General features: G+C 31.7%; 1 protein-coding gene across 1 annotated transcript; it reads left to right on the top strand.

Moving 5' to 3' along the window:
• Positions 1-23,991, top strand: LOC130448364 (uncharacterized). Its single transcript, XM_056785722.1, has 12 exons — positions 1-259; positions 2,194-2,510; positions 3,763-3,952; positions 5,934-6,165; positions 7,725-7,990; positions 10,655-11,034; positions 11,488-11,994; positions 14,300-15,006; positions 19,104-19,262; positions 21,214-21,390; positions 22,231-22,305; positions 22,410-23,991. Exons 1-12 carry the CDS (start codon positions 72-74, stop codon positions 23,598-23,600), a joined length of 4,389 nt encoding a protein of 1,462 aa, XP_056641700.1. The 5' UTR covers positions 1-71; the 3' UTR covers positions 23,601-23,991.
• The last annotated feature ends 803 nt before the right edge of the window (positions 23,992-24,794 follow it).

Genomic DNA, 24,794 nt, shown 5'->3' with positions numbered 1-24,794 from the left:
TTCACACAAGTAATTTAGTGGCTAATACGAGTAGACAATAATTATTACTTTTAATATTAAATGAATACAAAATGTCTATAAGAGTAATATCATCGCAATTGTTGTTATTTTCTTCATTTTTTTTATTTGGCCATGCAACCGATGAACACATTGAAGTATCTTGTAACATAAACGTTAAAAAACCTACTCATTGTGTTAGTGAAAAATTTCTCAGTATATCTGTGGATCCGGCAGTTCTACTAGCAGGAGTAAATTTAAGGTAAATTATTATTTTATCATTTTTTTTTAATAGATTTTACCAAGAAAATATTATGTATAAAATTATAGTGATTTTTATAAAAGTTAATAAAGGGTGCTGCATTTATAACGAAGATACCTACGTATTTACATGATTATACTTACATAGAAGAATATTTTTTTGCATATTTATAAATACGTAGATTGTACAACGTATTCTTTCAACTTCCATATACCAAAATCGACATTTTGGCAATACTGTTTCTAAATTTTCCTTTTTAAGTTACTGTATTTAACTTTTAACAGTTTGTTTGTGGTCTAGATGAATTTTCTAATCAGGTTTTCATTCTATCTTTTATCCTATGTAAAAGCAAAGGAAATATTTAATTTTCTTGTTAAAACAGATTTCTATTTTGATTTTATTTTTATACATATACCAAAATTCACATTTTGTTATTACTGTTCCTAAATTTTCCCTTCGATGTTACATTACTGAAATACTTTTTATCCCCTACTCTTGACGGCTACCCCCGGCAAGTGGGTCGTGCGATAATTCTTTAGAAAGGGTTTGAAAAGTAGAACGCAAAAATGTATAATTTTCAAATTATGGATTAAACAATTAATTAATAAAAATTATCAGGAAATAATAGATTTTATTTATTCTTTGAAATAGAAAAAAATGATAAAATTATCCAAAAGTGAACTTAATCTACTGCAGGAGATGCCCGGAATTTGATTCATTCACTTCCTGGCAGAAGTAAATTCTTAGTTTCGTTACCTCCCTAACCTAAACTTCATGGTTATGAAGGGGCCCGAAAATTTGGCTTTATTTCTGTAAAACATTGCCAAACACTGGATGGAAACATCTTCACGACGCTGTTTTTGTTCCATTGTGAGCAAACGCGGCACCCATTTTGCTCACAGATTTCTCATGTCCAAATTTTCAGTTAATTTGCGATGAAACTCACTTTTTGAAATACCTATTACATCTGCTAGCTCGCGCACATTCAGACGACGATTATCTAGTACCGCGTTCTGAATTTTCTTTAACATTCCTAGAGTTGTTAAGTCGTTTGGTCGACCACTGCGATGGTAGTCGTCGCAGGTAATATAGCCTCGTTAAACTCAAAATTTCAATGTTGATAACGAAGGAGCAATCTCACCCAGAGTAGAATCTAGCATTTATATTGGTTTGGCTAATTGCATCCTAATAAAAATTTTTTATCACATAACGAAGATCATTTTTTCCATATTTACAAATTCACTGAAAACGTTCACTATTGATGGCTGCCAAACAAAAATTAAGCAACGTGACGTCTTCAAACTTGAAATATTTGCTGTATACTTTCTAATATAAACAACTACTGCCATCTCTAGGTCAGGCCAGGTACTTTTGGGACCATCCTCGAATTAAGTTCAATTCTAACGTTCGCAGTATTCTTTTAGTGTGATACGAAGTTGTTTGACCTTACATTTTTTTTTTATTTAATTTTATGCTTATCGTTTTTTATTACACGTGCTCCTTGTTTAATGATGACTTTCAGCTTAGCTTCCTACTAGAGCTTTATACTATTCCCATTCCTTATTGGATATATCTTGATTTTCTCATAGAGTTAGCTCAATGGATAAGTCCCGTATCGATTCGATATTTATTCCTTATTTTTGCTTATAACATATTTCCTTTATCATTTGAAATGTTTTTTTGTGATCCTTTGCTCGATTCCGGGGATTATCCACAAAATATCACATAAAGACACGTGTTACTTATAGAGAAATATCTTCAACAGTCATTTATGTGACTACTCAAACGTTTCAATTGGATTTGACTATGAGAAAGGCTTTCTTCAATTAACTTTGAACAGAGTCTGATTGTATAATTATTAAAATTTGTCACTGGTAGTATTTAAAAGAGAAAAATGTATCAATAAAAAGATTTATATACTATTTAACTTTCAGCGAATCTTCTCTTTGCTTAGCCAAGCATTTAAGCCCCGCGTTCATTCGAATAGCAGGTCCAACAACACAGTTCATGAAATATGTGGATGTCGAAGAGAGTTCTCATAAGATACTTGCAGATGATGGTGGCAGCGTCAGAATTTCTCCTTCGATGTGGTTTGGAGTTAACGAATGGTTCAAATTAGCTAAATTGACTCCCATTTTTGCCATAAACGATGATCAAACCGATAAAGGTGTTTGGAATCCAAAATCTACGCTACCACTTTTCGAAATTTCTGATCAACTTAATGTTAGTTGTTACTGGCAACTTGGATACGGTAAGTCGTCAAGATGGAGTGTTGAAGTTGTAGATGTGTTTTAAATTGAAAAAAACCTGAAATGTTTGAATTACAAATTACAAAATTTCACAAAAACCATTTTCGATTTTGTCCGTTGTATTAACACTATTCTCTTGTTTGACATGTTTCGAAAAATGGTTTCTCTGTTTCGATATTAGAACGCTAGATTAATTTGCCAGGCAAAATGTCACTAACTCGTAGCAAAGATCTATTGGACGTGAGTAGAATCATCAGAAATTTAGAGATTAGGCACGAAGAAATCGGCAAACATCAACACATAACACTTTGAATTCACGGGAGCTATAATCTTCAAGGAAGTAATAGTTAATAATTCCTTGCACTGAAATCGCAACCCATACCGTAACTATAGGTAAATGTAGAGATTTCTGATGTTTATATTTTGGATCAGTTGCACTCTAGTAGCGGCACTTGTTGACGTGCCTATTAAGATGGAAATGAGATTAATCCAAAAAAAAATATTGGAAAGCGCTCAATTATCTGATTCACGGCATCAAGCCTCTAACCAGCATCCATTGGCTTCAATTCTGCATCAACTGAATTGCTGGAGCCCCACATATTTGTGTGAAAGCGAAATACTAAATAGACAAGTCAGACTCGTCACGAAACGACCGAGTATTACTGTGTTTAATAGTTCCAGAGGACCTGGATCGCCTTATTTTTTTGTTTATCCACTGTTGGCATCTTGGCATCCGGCATCTTGAAACATCTCGATCCATTTTTCAATCAGCTAAGCGCCTGCCTCATCATGTACTTAAGTGACGACAATTGCAGAATTTCCTGTGCGCTACAGGCACCGAATTATCGTTTTTGTAAAACTCACGCACACACAACCCACGGTCTGTTCCCGAGAAATTTTCCATAGCAACTAAATTCCTAAAGGTCGATTGACATACCTCCCGCACCTCTCCGAATAGCCGCGTTCACGCAATGAGCATAAAAAGGTGAACTTTTTTTGAGACACCTTGTATCATGTTGTCCTTATTGTCCCTATTTTGCTGTTTATAGCACACGGTATGGAATTTCGGAACTAAAAATAGCTAGATACCCCCAATCACCTACAGAATGACTTTTTACTAAATTGACAATGCATATTTGAAAGATATCAATGAAAAAAACTACCAATCAAAATCAAGCTATTCTCGAATATTTTGAAAATATTGAAAACTGATTTACTTTATAGTATTACAAATTTTTTGTTGCGCTGTTTCAGATAATTCAGACAAAAACGAAACGCGCTATATACAAGATCTGAATATATTGCATTATATTTTGGGAGCCTATGGAGAAAAAAATGATACTTGGAAAATAGTAGGAAGTGATATAAGCGCTATTCCTGAAAATCAAATTGAAAATATTATGATGGAACTGAATGGTGTTGCTGAAACTGTTATATGGGAACCGTGAGTATCAAATTTATATCTAAGTATCGCTTTAGTTTAGATTTCATCTGTTAGGAAATTTTCTTCAATGTTTTTAAATGAATTATGATTATATTCACGTTAGTTAGTGATTTTCAACTTTAATATTTCAGTACGTTTTTCTTGAAACAAATTGTCAGCGGTTCAAAAATCTAATATTTTATACTATGGGACTTATATATATTTGTTGTTTTGAAACATGATAGCAAAAGAAGAAGAAAGAGAAAATACAAATGTTAAAAAAATCAACTATGAATAAGTGAAAAGAGTAATATTGAAAATGGAAATCATGGAGAGCGGTGCAGATGAGATAGATTTAGAAATGGTCAAATATTTGGGAGAAGAAGGCAAGATATGGAAATGGGAGATGATGATCATGGATATGGAGCTCAGAAACAGTACTTGAAGAGTGGGAGCAGAATTTGCGAGTTCCAATCCACAAGGAAAGAGAATAAACTAATTGCAAAACTACAGACCAATATGCCTAATTTGGGTGTTCTAAAAGATATACAGAATAGAAGAATGATTAAAAAGAGAAAAAGTAGACTCAAACTGGAGGAAGAATAAGCAGCATTCAGACAAGGAAGACAAATAATAGATCATTTTTTCATACAAAGAAATATGATCATAGAAAAACGTTACGAAAAAGGAAAAACTGTACTGAACGTTCATAGACCTAAGAGAAACCTCAGCTCAGTCCTACAAAACAGCGCGTGGAAGATATTAAAATAAACTGGAAGTACCAAAAAAATAATGACTGTAACAAGAAGAGTATATAAAAGAGTTAGAGGAGAAGTATAACTGAATGGTAAAAGATCTGAAGGCTTTACTATAGAAGAAGGGATAAAACAATGGGACAGTTTACGCCCACTATTGTTAATACTAACCATGGATGAAATACTGCAGATTGTAAAGAAACGAAAATCTACATCACAACATCTACAAAAGAAGATGATCCCAATAAACCTATATGCAGATGACATTGTAATTGTAGTAGAAAACCACAGAAAGATGCTGGTATTAACAAAAATTTGGATAAAAGAACTTTAAATGCAAATGCAAATGCAAATGCAAATCAAAACAATGATGATGAACGAGCAAAATGGGAACGAATTCAGACTAATAACAAAAGAAGAAGGTATAAAACAAAATAGAAGCGTGTCTTACAAACAGAAGAATTTCAATTTTGATTTTATTTTTATTTTGATATTCAGGTGATCTATTGATTAATATAAATATGCATATTGTTTGAGTCAAATCATATTTTGATAACTGAAAGTAGACGAAACGTAAAATTTTTAACTGTCTTGAAAAAATTTTAAATCATAAGAAACCTTAAAAACATAAATATATTAGGTCTAAGAAGTCGACCCTTTCGTCGATATTAACAACCCCAATGGCTGTTAATTGCAAGAAGAAGTTGTAACTACTGATTAGTTTCGACGTTATTATGTCTCATCAGACCAGTTTAACAGCCCTAGTTTTGGTTGAATTTTTATTGTGGTTCAACCGATTCTTTTCGAATACTAATATATCATTGAAATGGAGAAAATAAGTGTAATAATGAATTCTTGCCTCAGCAATAGTTATGAAAACGAATTAGGACAAATTATTGAGCCTTGAGGCAGTCCCACAATTTGAAACTGACCAGGTGTCGATGGAAAATGCTGGGTAGGGACGCCTTATTATGTCTAATTCAATTTTATAGTAACCTCGGGATAGATATTTGTAAAAAAAAAACAAATCGCTTCCCTTAAAGAATCTCTGTTATATTGGAGTGTACTAAGAGACCAGCTAGATTTGATTGCTGCGCTTGTTCCTTCCGTCCATGAAGCCTATTATAAACTTCGCTTAATTCATCCTATATTTCATTGAGAAAATATTGTCGTTAATTAGCACATATTTGTTATATATTTTACTGAGGTTAATATTCAAAATGACAAACTTTGTCATATTTTCTTAGGAATGGCATAGACGTGAACAAATTTCCAACAAAAGATGTCGTTTACAAAATACTACAACGTCCAAGCTCTAAGCCAAGGGTCAAAGTATGGACCACCGTTCCTAAATCAACAGAACCTGTAACTTTTTCATCGGCATTAGTGTGGGCTAAGCAGATTGGTAATTTAGCAAAGATGGGATATGATGTTGTTTTCAGACAACCACGTATACACGAACTGTTTGCTGCCACTCCGGTGAGTTTTTAATTATTAATTTCTTTTGAAGCAACTAGTTCATCTGAAAATATAGGAGTTGAAGTTTTCGGAATTATGGAAAAAATTTATCCATATTAACAGTAAAAGCAAGTTTACCATGTCTAGCATGATATGTTTATTCGAAAAATATTCTAAAATAAATTTGAGGTTTAATAAAATAAAATATTGCAATATAGAACAAATGCTCGCATTTACATTTATCCCTCATTTTAATTGCCACCTACCTCTGCAAAGCGCAATTTTCCTTCCTAATTTTTTTATCTTTCAATTCAATTTTTCATTATATTCAGTTTTGTCCCTGTCTTCATTCCAATCTACGTCTGCGAAACGCATTTTTCTCCACAATTTCTTCGTTCTTAAACTTGTCATGATATCTGATTTCATCCTAGTCTTAAATCCAATCTACCACTGCAAAATGCATTTTTCGTTCATAACTTTTTCACTTTTTATTATATCCAATTTTATCAGCTTAATGTTTCATGATATCCAATTTAATCTGCGACTCAAATCTAAAGTACCTACGCAAAATGCATTTTTCTTTATAATTTCTTCTTTCTTCAACTTGTCAGAATATTTGATTTCATCATTTTCTTAAACCCAACCTACCTATGCAAAATGCATTTTTCCTTCATAATCTCTCCACTTTTTATTATATCCAATTTTATCCTTGTTTTTATCCCTTCATTTTTCTTCATCCTTCAGCTAAATGTTTCATGATATCCAATTTAATCTGCGTCTCAAATCTAAAGTACCTACGCAAAATACATGTTTTGTTCAAAATTTCTTCATTCTTCAACTCAATATCTCATTTTCCTTCATATTGTTTTAATCCTTCGACCTAATGTTTTGATACCCAATTTAATCCTTCTCTTCATCACAACACCAACGCACGTCTTCGTAATTTATTTTTTCTTTCATATTTTCGTCGTACTTTAACCTAATGTTTCATAGTACCCAATTCTACATGTGTTTTCATTCCATTGTATCCTTATGAAATGCACTTTTCTTCATATTGTCTTTATCCTTCAATCTAAGGTTTCATCATATCCAGTTTTATCCTGCGAATCTTCATTTCTGTCTCAATAATTAATTGTGATTTTTTTTGATATTTCGACCAGAAACTTCTCAAAATGTTCCTCATAAATTTTTTGTTTTGTTTTTTAACTTTATATTTTTATACATTTATCCGATTTCTGATTTTTTGAGAAGTGTTTTCTGTTACTATTTATAAGGACTTATTTACTGTTTTATCGTTGTATTTCTATATTTATCCAAGCTCCCAGACTTTTTGCTTCCTTTCAGTTGTCTTATCTCTTATCAGTTGTACTCTCAACTCTTCACACTATTCCATTTTTCACTTTATTCGAAACTAAAAACACTTATTTCATTAAAAACAAAGTAGAGTTGCCTTTTTTCCAAATAAAACTTATCAAACTTTTGTAATAATTTCAGTAACGTCCAAGAGTTATTTATCATTATTTTTCTGTGTTTATTCCCTCTTCAATAAAAAATTGACAAAATAGAAATTTTCCTTTTAGATATATTGGTGCTCGCTTCTACACAAGAAACTCATGGGATGTAATGTGCTAGAAACAAAATCAAATTTATTCCAAGAGGATACAAATATTTTCGCCCATTGTACTAGAAAACAAAACAGCTTTGTACGTAGAGGAGCGCTTACCGTTATGATTGTGAATGACAATCAGAATAAATATAAAGTAAAAGTTAAATTAGGAAATACTCTACCAGAAAAATCTATGGAAGTACAGTCGTACATTTTAACTTCAGATAGTGCAAATTCTACGTAAGTATATTTGATGATTTTTTCAAAAACAAAATAAAGCATAGAATATAATTAGAATTTATCTTCTTTGAGCTACTGTTGTTGATAGCAATACACGTTAAATCCATCATTTTAAATAATTTTTTGTGTCTTGTAATACCAGATAATCAAATTTGATATTATTGCTTTGCTCAAATTCATATTTTTGGATAATTTTTTTATATTCTCTCGTAACTGTATACACAATTGAAGAAGCGATCCAGCAATTTTTTCTGTTGTTTGAGGTATTCATGGCCTCTTCAATTGTAGAAAAGCGTTGATCTCGCAATTTATTTTTGATCTGCGAGAATAAGAAGAAAACATTGGGTGCCAAACAAAGACTGTACGATACATCACCCTCAATTCGATGTTATGACTGTTCAAAAACGTTTTTGTTTGACTGATGTGTGTGTGAGAGCTCGCGTTGTCGTGGTGGAGAACGATTCGTCTTCTGCGATTGGTTTCTGGCAAAAGGCAAAAAATGCTGCTGTACCAGTCAGAAATGAACTTTCTACATTGCTCGTATCGGAGGCGACATACCCAGTTTTTAAAGCACCGCGATCAAATTTTTTTGACAGTCAAATTTTCATGCAGTATTGAATGTAAGCGAGAACTAATGCCCAAGCATGCCTCAATCACACGACGATTTTGCAATATAAGTTTTCTGGCACAATTGACGATATTGCGAACACGGAATACCAGCGAAATACGGTGATGGTGCTTCATCACCAAAAGTCGAAGTGAGTTGATCAGCGTTGTTGTTTAATCTGCGTCATAGGAAAACCTCGCACGAGAATGTTCATTTTTTGACCTTGATGAGTGTTTCAAGTATCTGAGAACAACTCGAATAGCACTCGTTTGACAACACGTTCAAGTCAAACTGTCAATGTCAAACTTTATGATGGCAATGTCAGATTTGACATATTCACATCTCAAAACTTACGTAGCAGCTCTCGTACTACTTGTAAACAATTTTCAAAATTATATTATCACAGAAAGGTTCATTTCGTGGGCTTCTTCGACACTTTTTTCAACAAAATTTCATGTTCATAAGGGCATAATTCTATATGCTTTATAATAGAAATTGCACTATATGATTAAATTCATGCACATGTTTTCTTTGGATCACACCTCTTATAATGATAGCTGTGAATGGTATTCTGGAACGAACAATGATTAATACAATTTTAGAATACTGAATTTTGTTTCTTATCAAGTAAAAAATTATATATTTTAACAATGAATTATAGTTTATAAAAAACTGAACAATACTATAATTACACTAAAAAGTAGAAACTACTGATAGACTAGAAAATTATAATTATAAATGAGGTGCTGATTATTATATTGATATAATTATTTGATAATCTCATTTCGACAAGCAACAGGAACAGAAAAATGGACGTATGAGGCATCTCAATTATTCTCCTGGCAAGGATAATCCTACGAATTTATTAAATGATTATGTTATAATCGATCCTTAGTAAGTGTCTAAAATTTCAAAAATTTCAAACGGTTTGAAGTGATTAGAAATCATACGAGGGTTGTCTGAAAGATTCTCACTGAGTTTTTGGCAAATTGGACGGTTAGTTTCCGTTTGACGATCGTATGAGTGTGTCGATTCTTTCGAAAACGGAGAAAATTTAGCATCGATCTGTCATTAAATATTTGTTTTTTGAAAACAATACGCTTGAGGAGATTGAAGAGCACTGTGTACGGAGACTCTGTACCATCATTTAAAGACAGAAATCATACAACAGCTTAGAAATCTTTTCCACATCATCGAGCAGAACTTGCACCAAATTTATTCAATAACTTAGTTGAACTTATGTGAAGAAAATGTGCTGCTGTGATATGTGCAAATGGAGCTCACATAAAATATCAGCTGTTGTTTTAACTTCTCTGTCATCAAATTCCATTACACTTCTTTTGTTTCGTTATTTTATAATTTATCAATTTATTCAATTCTCAGTATTTCAGGATAAAAAAAAGTTTTTGTGATCCATTTTTGTTATACACTTTCAAGAAATGCCATTAATTTTTTTGATTCGAAACTTAAAAATTTGGATCGATTTTCCATCGGTTTTAATAGACTTTACGAACCAAAAATAAAAACAATTATTTTAATTTTGGTGCAATATAACTTTGATGTAATGACCTTAGATATAGAATTTGGATCTTGGAAAGGGGAATTGCGAGAGGAAATAAATCAAAATTCGCGTTTTTTGAACTCACTTATATCGGGAAAGTTTTTTATTATTCATTCAAGGAAAAGTTGAAGCTTCTACTGAAAAATTAATTTTGAGATCTACTAAGCACTTGAACATTTTTAAAAATGCAATATTTGAACAAAATTGGGATAGACTATATGAAAAAATATATTTTTTTACAAAAAATATGAACAAAACAAAATGGTTGCTCAATTTTGGCGAAAATTATGAAAAGTATGATGATGACATTAATTTTGTCTTCTTGTACATTTTTACGATATCTTGGAAGGAGGATGCTGAAAGAATGTGTTGATTGTCTCGAAAAATCATTATAATAATGAAATTCGATTATGAAAAAACATTACTAAAAATTTTTGTACTTAATAAAATTCAAAACTCATTTTACGAATCACCCGAAGAATTTATTTTGTTTCAGCGGAACATATTTGAACGGAAAACTCCTAGCCTCTGAAGTTTTTCATGAAAAACAACCTTTCGAACCGAAGATTCGTCGAACTAAATCAGCAACTCACATTCTCTTAGCTTTGCCGCCATTATCTATCGGTTTCTTTGTTTTACCTGGAGCTAGAGCTTCAACATGTATCGACAATGAACAAGAAACTAATTTACTCCTCGAAGAAATAGAAGAAGATCAACAGATGCCGTTCTCCGAAGAAGTAGCGCTTCAACTAGGTCCAAGAGGAAAATTTATCAAACATAATTTACTAGAAGAAATCACTAATAATCTTAAGAACGAAATGAAGTTTGATGAGAGATATTATAACAGTTTTGTCAAGCAGGAGCCAACAGTGTTAGGTAAGATAGATTTTTATAATATTTAATTTAATTTAGAAGAAATTGATTGTTTACTACTAGTAGCTTTTACAGTTTATTACTCAGTAGAGCTACATGATATTTAATAGCGACAATTTTTGTTGGATTTCTAAGTTTGGATAATACCAGTCGAATGCTTACTAATAGTGTACTGCATCATGAAAAAATTTCACAAATCATTCTCTAAGTAAATAGAGAAGTTGACACCATAAAGGACTCTACATATGGTTGGAGTAAGTAAGGTTCTTCATGACTCACCCTATATAACAAAGTCGATGATGACACTGGCTCTTATAATTTATGCTAAGTGTATCATAAGTATAACTTTAAAACTATTTTTTATAGATAATAATTTACACTCAAGTTGCATTATAAATTCTATAATGTCATGAAATTATTGGAATAAACTGAACAATACTTTTTTTTTAATTCCAGATGCCGAGCAGCAGCCACCAGAGAAAACTGAAGATAAAATAGACCAAAAAGAAAGGAAACATTTCATCGATAAACTTAAGTTCTCAGACAAACATAAGAAAGTCTTCGATATTGAAAAAAAGAGAGAAAACTTGAAAAAATATCTATTAGAAAAGGCAAAGTCAATGAAATTTGAAACAAAACCAGAGAAGAAACAAACTAAATTAGAGCTGACTAGCGATGAAATTGAGAATATTTTGAAAGAAAGAGCTGTTGAAAGAGCTGCCCAGAAAAACATCAAGTTTACAGATGAAGAGCTAGACGCGTTGTTGAAAAAAGCTAGTAAAAATTTTAACAAGTCTAGAAGTAGGAGATCTGCATTACCAAAGGAAAGAAGAGCCATCAATATGCCACTGTTGGAAAAGTATAGTCGGATGAACGAAAATCAGCATTTAGATGGTCATCAAAATACGGCAATAAAAAGAACACCGAATTTCAGTAACAAGAAGAATGTACGAGAAAGACGAGGCAAGTCCAAATCTATCTTCAACTCTTTATTTTGTAAATTACAGCAACTATCCGATTGTTCTGATTCGTTAACAAGCAAAAGGAGATACGCAAATACATTTTCATTCCCAAAAAGATTCAATTTACCTCGAAACTCTGTTCTTCAACCGAAACCCATGAAACTTTTGAAATTATATAAAAACTCTCTCAATTTGTATAGATTATTCCCCTGGAGAAAATCCACATTGCGCAAATCATTTATCAAGCCAAGACTTGGTAGTATTTTGAAACCACCTCGATATTTATACAAAAAATATTTTGGTATACCCAAAGTATACAAACCAAGACTTCCTTTTCTTCGTATGAGATTCGGTAAACCTTTTTTCTATAGGCTACTTCTACGAAGACCATTCATTCACAGATATCCTTTACGAAAATATATCTATTATCCTTATAGATTATTTTAGACAAAGCAAAGATAATTGAAAATATTTTGGTATAGTAAGTAGATTTAAAAAAATATCTCAATACATTTTGAAAATTCGACGTATTTTTAACATTATTTCAAAACTAATCACAACATTATGAACGCATGATTTAACTTACCACTACACTGTTCGATGAGCGTTTCGACAAACAAGTTATCGCCTTCAGAAACTGGAGTTAAGCTAGTAAACAGTCTCTGAAGACGATAACTTGTTATCGAAACGCACATTAGACAATGTAATTATGTGTTTTTGTATTAGCAGTGTGTTCAATATGGATATCACCAACGATTCCAGAAACTCCAGCATTATAATTAAATTTTGTGTATGTTAATTTATAATGCTAAAATTATCTGTCATCTTAACTGGTGACATGGATTTTTGAAACCTTCTCACATTCCTTGTAGCTTCCCTAAATGTTCGATCCCCCAGCTAGCTATTTTATGTAGTAATTTTTTTAATAATCAATTTACTTCACTGGTACATATCAATTGATGGTTAGCTTTGCTAGGCTGTTCAATGTAGGCATTTTGTGTATGTCAATTGATAATGCTAAAATTATCTGTCATCCTAACTGGTGATATTGATTTTTGAAACTTCACATGATGTTTGCTTCATGGGAAGAGGACTAACTAATTTCCATAACGAACACGTTCAAGCAATTGTAAACATTTAAAATTCGCATGACATGTAGCAAAATCATTTCTAACACGAATTTAAATTGAATGTTCGGATTGGAAAATTTGAGAATTTTATAATTGGATATATTATTTTATCGCAAAAATTAGACATCTACTTGCAGTTTTCATAAAATACTTTGTCAGCAACAGACTTTCCATAGATGCTAGATAAAGTTAATGGTCCTGCTGTAAATTGGCCTCCACTTTCTCCAGACTTAATTCTAGTTGAATTTCTTGTATGAATATCTTAATTCTATGGTTTAAGTTAGATTAATTAGGTTAGGTTAATTTAGGTTAGGTTTACAAGACACATCAAGCCCAACTATAGCAATGTTTTGGATATATGTACAATGAATGGTCTTAAAAGCGACGAAGAGATTTTGTAGTGGAGTTATAGAAATCTATGTCAGCGAGTCAATGGAGAATACTTTCCATAGTTATTTAAATACATTAATTGCGCATTTCCAGTTTCATTTATTTAATTTTTCTAATAATTTTTTTGTGAAATAATCTAGGGCGAATTATTATTTTATACCTCACTGCTATAATGTGCTCGAGCCGTATTGAATTTATAAAAAAAATCAAAACATCAGCTTTTACTCGCATACTATCTAAACTATGTGATTTTGCACGAAGATAAGTTCACTTAAATCAGTTTATTTGAGTATAAAAGATACGAGGGTTGCTACTTACTTACGTTTTGAGGTAGAAATAAAAACAAATGTTTATAATTGGGTATGATTTCAAAAAAAGAGGCTACCATTTGCTTCAAAGTGCTTCGTGCGTGAACAACTTTTGTTGGATTTGGCTCGTCTTGAAGGAATTTTGTTCTGTAACTCAAATAACACTCGTATAACAACACGTTCATTATTAAAAATGTCAAATTTGACATATTCACATCAGGATTGCCATATCTCAAAACTTAAACAGAGCTTTCAAAGAATTTGTAATTTAGTAACGATTATTGTAATATATGTTATCTTAATCTATATTATCTGAAGATGGAGTTTTCTCAAAAATTGTATTTGGTATATATTTTTCTTTCTAAAATCCAGATATTAATTCTAGTGAATTCTGAAATTTAAAGTACACATAAAATTATCGAAACTGTATGTAAAGATTGTTTGGATTAGTTTATATACCTAGACATGTTATTTTTAGCTGTAAACCTAGACCTGGCGGATCTGAAGGCTAAAATTGCCGAAAGAAAACGGTTTTGGGAAGATAAGAGAGAAGAACTCATAGGAAATTCAATAACTTTGAAAGAAAATATAAAAGACAAAATAAGGGGTTTGAAATCAAATCTCAGGTTTAGAAGAGACATCAACATGGATCTTTTGAATAAAAACGCCAAAGATCCAAAAATTGTTAAGAAAAGTAATAAATCTAAGCCAAAGGAGAATATTAGAGCCACGATTCGTCAATCAGGAGAAACAAGTCTGGATGTTTTAGATGATTTTCAGCGTTCTGAAGATACAGAAGGAAGTCGAGCCAACGGTGAAATTTTTGCAGAATTAGCAGATTCGGAAGAATTAGAAGAGCAAATGTTCATTGATGCCAACAACGGTCCTAAATTCAAAAAACATAAACTATTTGATAAAAAACCTAAAGTCGATCCTTTCGGTATCGAACATCCGACTATAGATATAGTTGAACCAACTAGAAGAAAGCACAAGAACAAATCGAAAGGCAAAGCTGACGATAGATTACAATTTTTAACATCTTCTGAAGAGTTTACTGACATTGAAGAGGATCTACCTTGTATACACGAATTTTTCGGACCAGAATATAGTAAAAACAAAGGTGCCAAAGCTAAAGGAAACATTCCAGAAATTAATGAATACTACGATCAAAAAATATTCAAAAAGGTTAGTACGATCTTTAAGTAAATTTTTCATTAATTTTTATATCTCAGTTAAAAGATAGATATCACAAAACTTTACGTACAATAAATATAATAATGTCGCATAATATTTAGAATGTATTTTTCATTAAATCAAATGTTCAAAATGACCACCATTCACTCCAGATGATTTTGAAATTCTCTTACAACATTTCGTATGACCTTCGTTATTTTGTTAATTTCTTCCATTATCCTAACTTTTAAATTAGCAATATTTTCTGATTTGTTGAATTATAGTTTAGATTCTGAATAACCCCATAAGAAGTAATTGAGAGGAGTCAAATCGGGGGATCTAGCCGACCATTCGATCGTTTTACGTCTTCCAATCCACCTATTGGGAAAAACCTCGCCTAAATAATTTCTTCTGTTGGTATTAAATAGATTGATCTATCTCCTTTGGATGATTAACATCAGGAAGAAGTCTTTGTAATATAGGCACTGAAAAGTTAACAAACAAATCAAGTTAAACCTCACCATTAACTGTGCCCTCAAAAAAATAAAGCTAATAATTTCACTGTTAATGATACCTGCTCAAACGTTCACTTTAGGATACTCAGTTTGAGCCTAATACCTTCAGTAAGGATTTTCCCTACTCTAATGTATACAGCTTTGTTTGTTAATTGTTTCGTTTAATGAAAAGTCTCTTCATCAGAAAAAAAACTATTTTTTTATGAACTGCAAATCTACGTTTATTCTGTCCATCATCAATTCACAGAATTCTTGTTTTCTATCAGAACCATCTTCATTTAACGCCTGAACTAACTGAACTTCGTAGGGGTGGTATTTTTCTTTATGTAAAACTCTCAAAATAGATGATTCACTAACATCATGGTCAGCTGCAAGTTCTTGAGTTGTCTTATGCGAATTTTCCTCAATCTCTAAAAGTACTATTTTCCATCAGTAAATTGAACATTTCTACTTGGTTTTTCAATCTTTTTGACATGTGTAGTTTCACGAAACTCTTTTTCAATTTCGTTAACTGTAGACTGCGAAACGCGTTGATAGGGTATTAAAAATTTCATAAACCTCCTTTTGAGTTCTTGTTTCATTACCACAATTAATCATAATTTGAATGTCTATTCTTTAAGTCTAGGACAAATGACGTCTTTTAGTAACTCTAAATACCCAAATGACAGTAACCTACCAGATTCATATCAGTTGGTCATACAAAATGTACGAGAATTCCAAAATCGCCTCTGTTATAATTGCACCAAATTTGAAAAATTTTATATTGCTGAATAGAGAACTAAAATCCCTTACCAACAAAGTGCTACACGACCCCCAATCTTATTTAAAATTTTCGAAGGGGTGGAGGAGGGGGATGATATTCTCATATTGTAAATTGTCAATTTAAGAAAAAAATCAACTTGTTTCAGGTATTTTTCACATAGTACATAATAACGCTAAAATTGAATTTATTCGATACATATGAACCGCATTTTATATCTGATTTAGAGACTACAGTTAATTTCAATTGGAGATTACTACAGAGTTTGATAATATCAGTTTTTTCCGGAATCTCTTCTCTTTGTATAAAGAAGATCACTAAAATGTTTGAATCTTCCATTGACTCAAACTAATGTGGTGTCCAAAATAAAACAGATGAAAAATCCAACTTCAATTTTTTTCGTACAAATTATAGACTCGTCCGAAGTAGAGGAATTAGAAAATTTTATGTATCTGGGTGAACTACTAGATAATAAATACGAGGAACAAAGGAAATCGAACTAAGAATTGACAAAAGTAACAGCTGTGCAGGCAGACTTAGAAGAATATTAACATCGAAAGAGATATCTAGATCTACGAAAGTTCGAATTTATAAGACAATGTTGAGACACAACCTGACATACGCCTGTGAAACTTTGATAATGACGAATAAAACTAAACAGAAATTGGATATCTTGGAGAGAAAAATATTAAGAAGAATTTTTGGATGAAAGCAGACAAAGTTACGATGGAAGAGAAGATCAAACCATGAAATTTATACACGTTTCAATGAGGATTAGCTCGTTTATAAAGACAAAAAGATTACAATGACTAGAGCACTTAGATCAAATGGACGGAGATAGGCTCTTGAAACGAGTAGCATGGAAGATACCAGAGGACAAGCGGAAAAGAGGTAGACCAAAAAATCGGTAGAGGGAAACGGTGGAAGAAGACCTTAAAGAGAGAAACATTGAGAGCTGAAAAAAAAGGCAAGAGACCGAAAGAAGTGGAGAGAAATTACAAGGCTATGGACCTAAATGGTCTGCATATAAGCCTACGAGGATATATTGAAAAATTCTTGCCTACTATAGAACCAAACAAAATTTCAAAGTCAAAATATTTATACATTTATTATAGTGAACCTGCTGCTCTGCAAACCAGACCTCTACAGCTTTTGTTACCTCATCGTTGGAAGAAAATTTACGACCTTTCAAACGTTTTTTCAATTAAGGAAAGAGATGATAGTCGGACGGAGCCAAATTTGGTGCATAAGGGGGGTGTTCTAGTAATTCAAACTCTAAATCACGAATTTTTTCTATAGCAACATGAAATTTGTGTGAAGGGACGTTGTCCTGCAGAAACATAACACCTTTTGATAGCTCTCCGCGTCTTTTCTCTTTAATTTTTTTTCCCGTAGAGTGGTCAGTAATGTCGAATAGTAATCTATAGTTATTGTTCTACCCTTATCCAAAAAATCAATCAATGATTACTCCATGACAATCCCAAAAAACTGAAGCAAGAACAATTCCAGCAGATTTTTGGACACGAAACTTCTTAGGTCTTGGAGAAACAGAATGTCGCTATTCCATCGATTGTTGCTTTGTTTTTGTATCGCAGAAATATACCCAAGTCTCATCCATAGTAACAATTCGGTTTAAGAAGTCTACATCGTTTTCAAATCGAGCACAGATCGAACGCGATGCTTCTACCCTTGCACGCTTTTGGTCAACATTCAAACATTTGGGGATCCTTTTAGCAGCAATTTTTCTCATGTCAAAATTGATGTGAACTATATGATGATCGCGATCGTATGAAATAATCAGTGCTTCAAATATCCGCTTTAGCCCAATTCGACGGTTTGATAAAATAATGACATGAACTGCATCGATATTTTCGGGGATTGACACAGAAACTTTACCTGTTTTGAAGCTTGCAGTCCAATTTTTCACAGTCGCAAACGAAGGATATTGATCACCAAGGGTATTAAGCATATCTTCGTAAATCTGCTTACCTCTTAACCCTTTTAAATACAGGTACTTGATGATGGCTCGATACTCCAATTTTTCGATTTTCACAATATCGGTGGACATCTTTTTTCTTTTAATTTATTGCGTAACTCTGGTTTACTTTTTTGACATCAAACTTTACACTGACACTTCTAATAAGTTATTGTTCGTTGCTATGGTAACGTAATATTTTGTTTATGCATGGAAGTGGTCTAGGCTAACTAGATATCAAGACATCCTCGTAAAAAGCCTAGTGAACGTCAGTTTCGGCTCGGTGGGTGGCATAAGCGGCAGTAGCCTCCCACGCACGACAAAAAAAGAAATTCAGTCATTTCCTCCCAGCTGCAAATTTGTAAGCTGATTGTTAATATACTGATGTGATAAATAAAAAAAATTAGCTAGTAGTGAGTCGAGGAAAATCTGGTCAGCGGATGCAATAGATGCTTTCTACGTAATAACTTCCAAAGTATCAGATGAGGGTTTGTCCGCCGAGATATAGCTAGCTGACTTATATATTTATTCATATCTACATATAAGCTATCATAAATAAAATTTTTATTTGAAAAGAAATCATTGAAAATATAATTTTTTTCATGTTCCAGGCTCATGTATTATACACTATAGTATAGTCAGCTTTTTTTCTCATGTTATCTCACCCATCGAGCCGCAGCTGACGTTCACTAGGCTTTATGATACAACTTTGTGATGCATTCTACTCACTATTATTTCTTAAGAGGAACTTGGCCGTGTATTTCTGTTGCTGGCGGACTATATGTTTTTATGGTTATATTCACAACACATCTGGATAATATTCTTCTACAAATAAGTTAATTTTTTTCTTTTATTTCAGAGATCAGTTGGCACAGAAATGAATGAAGGAATTGCTCGTGAGAAACGTGACACGGGTATAACAATTATTGAAATATTTGATAACGAGTTACCCGCTTCCGATATCCTTCCAAGTTTGATATTGGATGATCCTGTTTTGGATAGGCCTTTTCTAAACGAGGTAAGTTGAATATAGAAAATAATTTTTTTAGTTAGCAAACACTAATGTTTACCCCGACGCCATTTTTTAATTATTTCACATTTTCGAAATTTTTGTACACATGCACCCCTCCACAAAAAAATTATATATTTAAGTTTAAGTGATTCAGGTCTAATATTTGTGGGATTTGGACAAATAACACTTACAGCTTTCAAAATCTGTGAAAACCTTGACAAAAATTTATATAGGTTGTTTAGAAAATGTTGTCGAATTCCGCTATTTAAAAACTTCGAAAACTAAATTTTTCCAAGTGGCAATCCCCATTTTTATCTTTATCATTGAATTCTACATTATAAATTAAGGGGACTTCGTTAGTAAATTCATACAAAATATTGTGATTGAATAAATTTTCAGATATAATGAATCTGAGATAGTGGAGAGATCGATGGCAATATTTTTTGTTTTAAATACCAGATATGATAAGAAGCAACCTCTTATTGGAAGTTAAACTCAAACTCAAAACTTTGCGTGTCTATATCCTGGAGACCACAACTTAATTTTTAAAAATAAAGATTTACTTTATTTACTCGATGACTACAACAATAGGTGATAGAATAAAGACTAACTGTATCTATGAATTAACAAATATTAAATAAATGGAAAAATGCTGAATACAGTAAAGTGCAACAAAATGATAGGTATTATATTAACAGGATGTCTACATATGTTTGCTGCTAACATTAAAAATATTATCAGGTTTTTTGAGAAAATTAGATATGCTGAATACAATTAAATAAAAAAGAAATAGTAGATATTTGTTAACAATATGTTTCTACACATGTTTGCTGATAACGTTAGAAAATTATGATTTTCACTACGAGAAAATAATTTGTATGAGCTGTACTGTCATCTCTTTATTATATTGAATTATGTAATTGTCTCTATATGATTCGCAATTTTCATCTGCAATCAAACGAAGTTGTAATTAACAATTGAACGATTATTTTCAGAGATTTTCACTGTAACTTCAGCTATTTTAGATGCTAAGTTTCTGTTCGATAATCGTTCAAATCATTGTGAAAATATTTATGAAACTTGAAAAAAATTAATAACGAATGAAATGCTGAGAATAGGAGTGGAATTAGTAGATTGACAGAATTGTTCCATTATACAAGAACGGAGACTCAAGAAAATGCCAAAATTATTCTGCTCAACAAACCTGATAAACTGTCTAAAAGGGCAATGGAAAACGGGCTGAGATGTAAGAAACAGGGATGAAATAAAAGAGAAAACATAGTAGCAGACGGAAGTATCAAAAAATATTTTCCTGGTAAAGAAAGAGATAGCGAAATAAATAAAAACACAAATTTTTAAAAGGGTATACTCATTTTTGATTCAGGAAATATGTACCATAATATAAAGCCAAAGAAATGAGATATAGAGTATGGAGATGGGATATCTAAGGAAGATAGAGATGGACAGAAATAAAAACAAGTAATACTGAAAAAGCCTGAGAACAAAATCTATAGATACCAAAATTGGAGAAGTGCAGCTTTGATGGTATGGAAATGTTACAAAAAGTGTATACGAAGCAAGAACAGCAAGAAAGGCCAAGAAAAATGAGTCATGGGACAGTACTAGTTGTCGGCTAAGATGAATGACGTAGCCGTTTGACCTGAAGTTTCCCAAGTAGTAACTAGTATTCTTTTCAATTCAAGGATATCTGTCGATTAATACTCCAATTGATTGTTCCAATATACGTTTAGGTGGAATTGCAGTATGCACAATATTTTTTTAAAACTCTTTTTCCATGTATGCAACAACGAATTTTTACAACTATGCTTTAAAACCACATTCGCTGATTGCGTCAAATGGTGAACCTTTATTTGATCGACAATGACGATTATTTTCAGCCAGAGTGTTTATAAACAGCAAATTTCGGAAGATATATGATTTTATTGTTTGATTTCAGATATTCGTATATAACCGTGAACCCTACTATGATGAAACACTCTCTAAAACATCTGATGAAACACTCAATAAAACATCTGATGAAACTGTAGGTATGGAGACTACTATCGAAGATAAAATTGTGAAGGATCTGAATAATGAAACAAATAGTTCTTCAAAAATATCAACTGATAATCATGTAAGTTTCACCAATATTTCAACGAGGAATTTTAATTTGCTATAAATTGAATAAGTTGTAAAAAATTTCTCCGGTATACAAAACGAAGTATCTGGTCTGTTTTGATATGGTCAACAAATTTTTATAATTGTTTTTCAAAATACACTTTTGCATGCGTTTGAATTAATTATCGAAGCATTTTTTCCATTCCGATTGAGGTACCTCCAAAACATGTGATTTCAACGCATCAACCTCTTATCCCTGTCCAATTTTTAATATAAGAGAGCCACGACATCATATTTTTTTTTGTAGCTCTGTATCAAATGTTCCAAGTATGCCGTTTTGCTACGTTTTATTGTACCCAATAACTCCAGATGTCTTCTTTTTCTTCTCGGAATTTCTTCGTTAATTTTTCGTGCCGTCCAACTCTCAAAATTCTTCGGTAGATCCACATCTCAAATATCCTTCATACAATCGTAAACTATGGATTTTATCATGTGATTATCTTCAGCAAAGTTGTTCTGCATGAGCCCACGAAGGTTTCTGTGTGGTGGATTAATGTTTCGAAGAATGATGGATTCGCCAATTTTCAATAGATGGTACCACTGTCAATAGACGGTTCAATTGGATTGGATACATTGTGTGATTCGGATTGCTGATTGACATTTAATAAAGTCCAACGCATTTTGAAAGTCGAAGATACCTGTTGTTTATTTGAACGTTTCGTTTTATGCATAAATTATGGATGAAAAATCGAATGCGCATCCGCGACGGGATATGTTAGTCGTCGATATGAAGGATTATACGTTTTACGTATTTGCAAGAAAAATAGTTTTGACACAGTTTTTTTTTCGTTCTCAGGTGGATGAAATTACTGAGACGACAGTACAATTTAACGATTCTGATTTACGCCCAGAAAATGGAGTTACAAGCAAAGTAAGTGAACCAATTTCACGATAATTAAATTTCTCATATTTTTTCCAACTTTATTGATTTGATCTTACTATGATTTGATCTTACTAATGTTTTGATTGTTTTAGGATTTAGATTCAATGCATGATCAATATATTCGAGAAAGGCGTAGCATTCAAAAAGATCTCAAGCAAGAAAAATTTTTGGACAAAACATATTCCAACAAAGAGAAAGAATCTAAAAAAGACGACACGTCTATGAAGAACTTTAATAATCTGAACGATCAAATGTACATGATACGAGATAAACTTCAAGAGAGGAAAGACGAACTTGATAAATTGGTACAAAAACAATTAGAAGACGATAAGAAAAAGCGAAAAATTAGTAAATTGAACATTGAAAAACGATCTCGTCCAAACCAAGAAGATTGGAATTTTAATATTGAATTCCCGAAACTTTATACTGAAGATACACAGAAACAAAAATTAAATCACGATGATATGAACAAAGTGCGTCGATCGATATTTCAAACGAAAAACGTATTTGGTGATTACCAGTCAATGACTTCCGATTTAAAACCGTGGAAATCTTCTGACGTTTCTTCATTCAAAAGAGATTTATATGCTGCAAATTCAAATTTAATACCCCCTAATGACTATTATTTATTCAAAAATATCATAAGCGCACCAAAAGATACAAGAAAAAGACGATCAATTGACACAGATGTAGATTTTAATGATAATGCTATAGACACTAGCATTAACGAAATAAAAAAAGAAGACTATGAACAAAAAACTTATAAATATGGTAAAAGTGAACAAGATATTCAAGACGAGGAATTTCTCAAATTCAAGCTTCCTAATAATGTTGAACTTGAAATAGTTGATATGGATGATATTAAAACAGACAAAAATAGAGATATTCTAAATTATGATGATAAAAACGATAGACAACAGAATGAAATTGTTAATAATCGATTGGAAAATTCACCCACAAATAAAATTGAGAATCAATCAGATAACGAACATAACGAAGAAGATGATGCAAGATTAGATGTTATGTTGGCGGATAATTTATTCAGATTGAAACTCCCGAATGAAGATGAGCTTGATTTTATTAATAACGGTGGTGATACGGAAATAAAATTAATTCATAATTCTGCTATTAACGAAGATATGGAAGATGTGAAAGAATTCATTCCAGAAATAACTCCAAGATCTATTAAAAGCGTGGATACATTCGTTGATGAAATGAAAAATTTTTTCAATCAAATTGGGAAAGAATTGAAATATTTTTTCAATAAATTCAACAATAATTGATTGTTGTTGAAAGTATGTTAGTTTATTATAATTATTTATTTTACAATTAGTTATATTGTTCACTATATGAAAATAAATGCATTTAGTTTCAAATCATGATTCAGACTATTTCTTATTGAAATTAACTGATTGTATTATGAGCATTATTAATAATGGTGTTTGATCATTCATAGTTTTAAGTATTTATTTGTAGTATTACTTATTTATTTTTCGTATATTGATAATTTATTATAAATAGTTTTAAATATGTGCTTACTTGTTGACGAAATATATTTTAAAAAAATTGTTTTTGTTATTTATTTCACGCATAAAGTGGACAAAATATTATTATAGGAAATTATCAGTATGGAATTGAATTAAACAACAAATGTAATATTGATTTTTGCATTAATATGCTAAGTGGATATTTCAATGCAGAAATGATAAAAAAAAGGAATTATTGTTTCAGAAATGTTGCTGGATACAGTCCAATGTCTATTTTGTCTTGTGTCATTTTCTGAAGTGGTTGTTCTATCGCCTGTTTCATATTGTACATTTTTGTTTTTGTAAATTGGATAGTTTGTGTCTCGTGCATGACGATCCCTTGGTGTAAGTTTTAAGGTTTCGCAGTTGGTACAATTTGAATTTATGACCTGGCATGACGACCCATCGTGTCTACCACTACATTTCTAGCAAGTTATTTGTTTAGTCTTTCAAATAAAAAATCGCGACTATTCAGATTATCTAAAACTGGTAAAATTTCTAACGGAAATAGATAACGTCGAAATATTTGGAATCAATAAGAACTTAGATAATATTCACGATACCAACTTTATTATTGCAGAATAAGAATCAACAAAAACATTCAAATGACGGGTGATTCGTCCTAAAGACCTTGTTTTGCACCCAATGCTTTCTTCTTTTTTTTTCGTAGATCGAAATAAATTGCGAAGTCAACGATTTTCCTTATCTGAAGGATCAGTTCAAATGATATGTAACGTACATTCAAGTAACTAAAATTTTTTAAACAAAAACATCGAAATAATGGGTGATTCGTCCTACGGTTCTTGTTTTGCACCCAATGCTTTCTTATTTTTTCCCGCGTATCGAAATAAATTGCGAGATCAACGATTTTCTTTATCTGAAGGATCAGTTCAAATGACATGTAACGTATATTCAAGTAACAAAAATTTGTTTAAACAGAAATATCGAAAT

Source organism: Diorhabda sublineata, chromosome 8 (assembly GCF_026230105.1).
Source record: "Diorhabda sublineata isolate icDioSubl1.1 chromosome 8, icDioSubl1.1, whole genome shotgun sequence".
Classification (NCBI taxonomy): domain Eukaryota; kingdom Metazoa; phylum Arthropoda; class Insecta; order Coleoptera; family Chrysomelidae; genus Diorhabda; species Diorhabda sublineata.
Note: the sequence above shows the minus strand (reverse complement) of the source record. Positions and strands in the feature narration are given on the sequence as shown.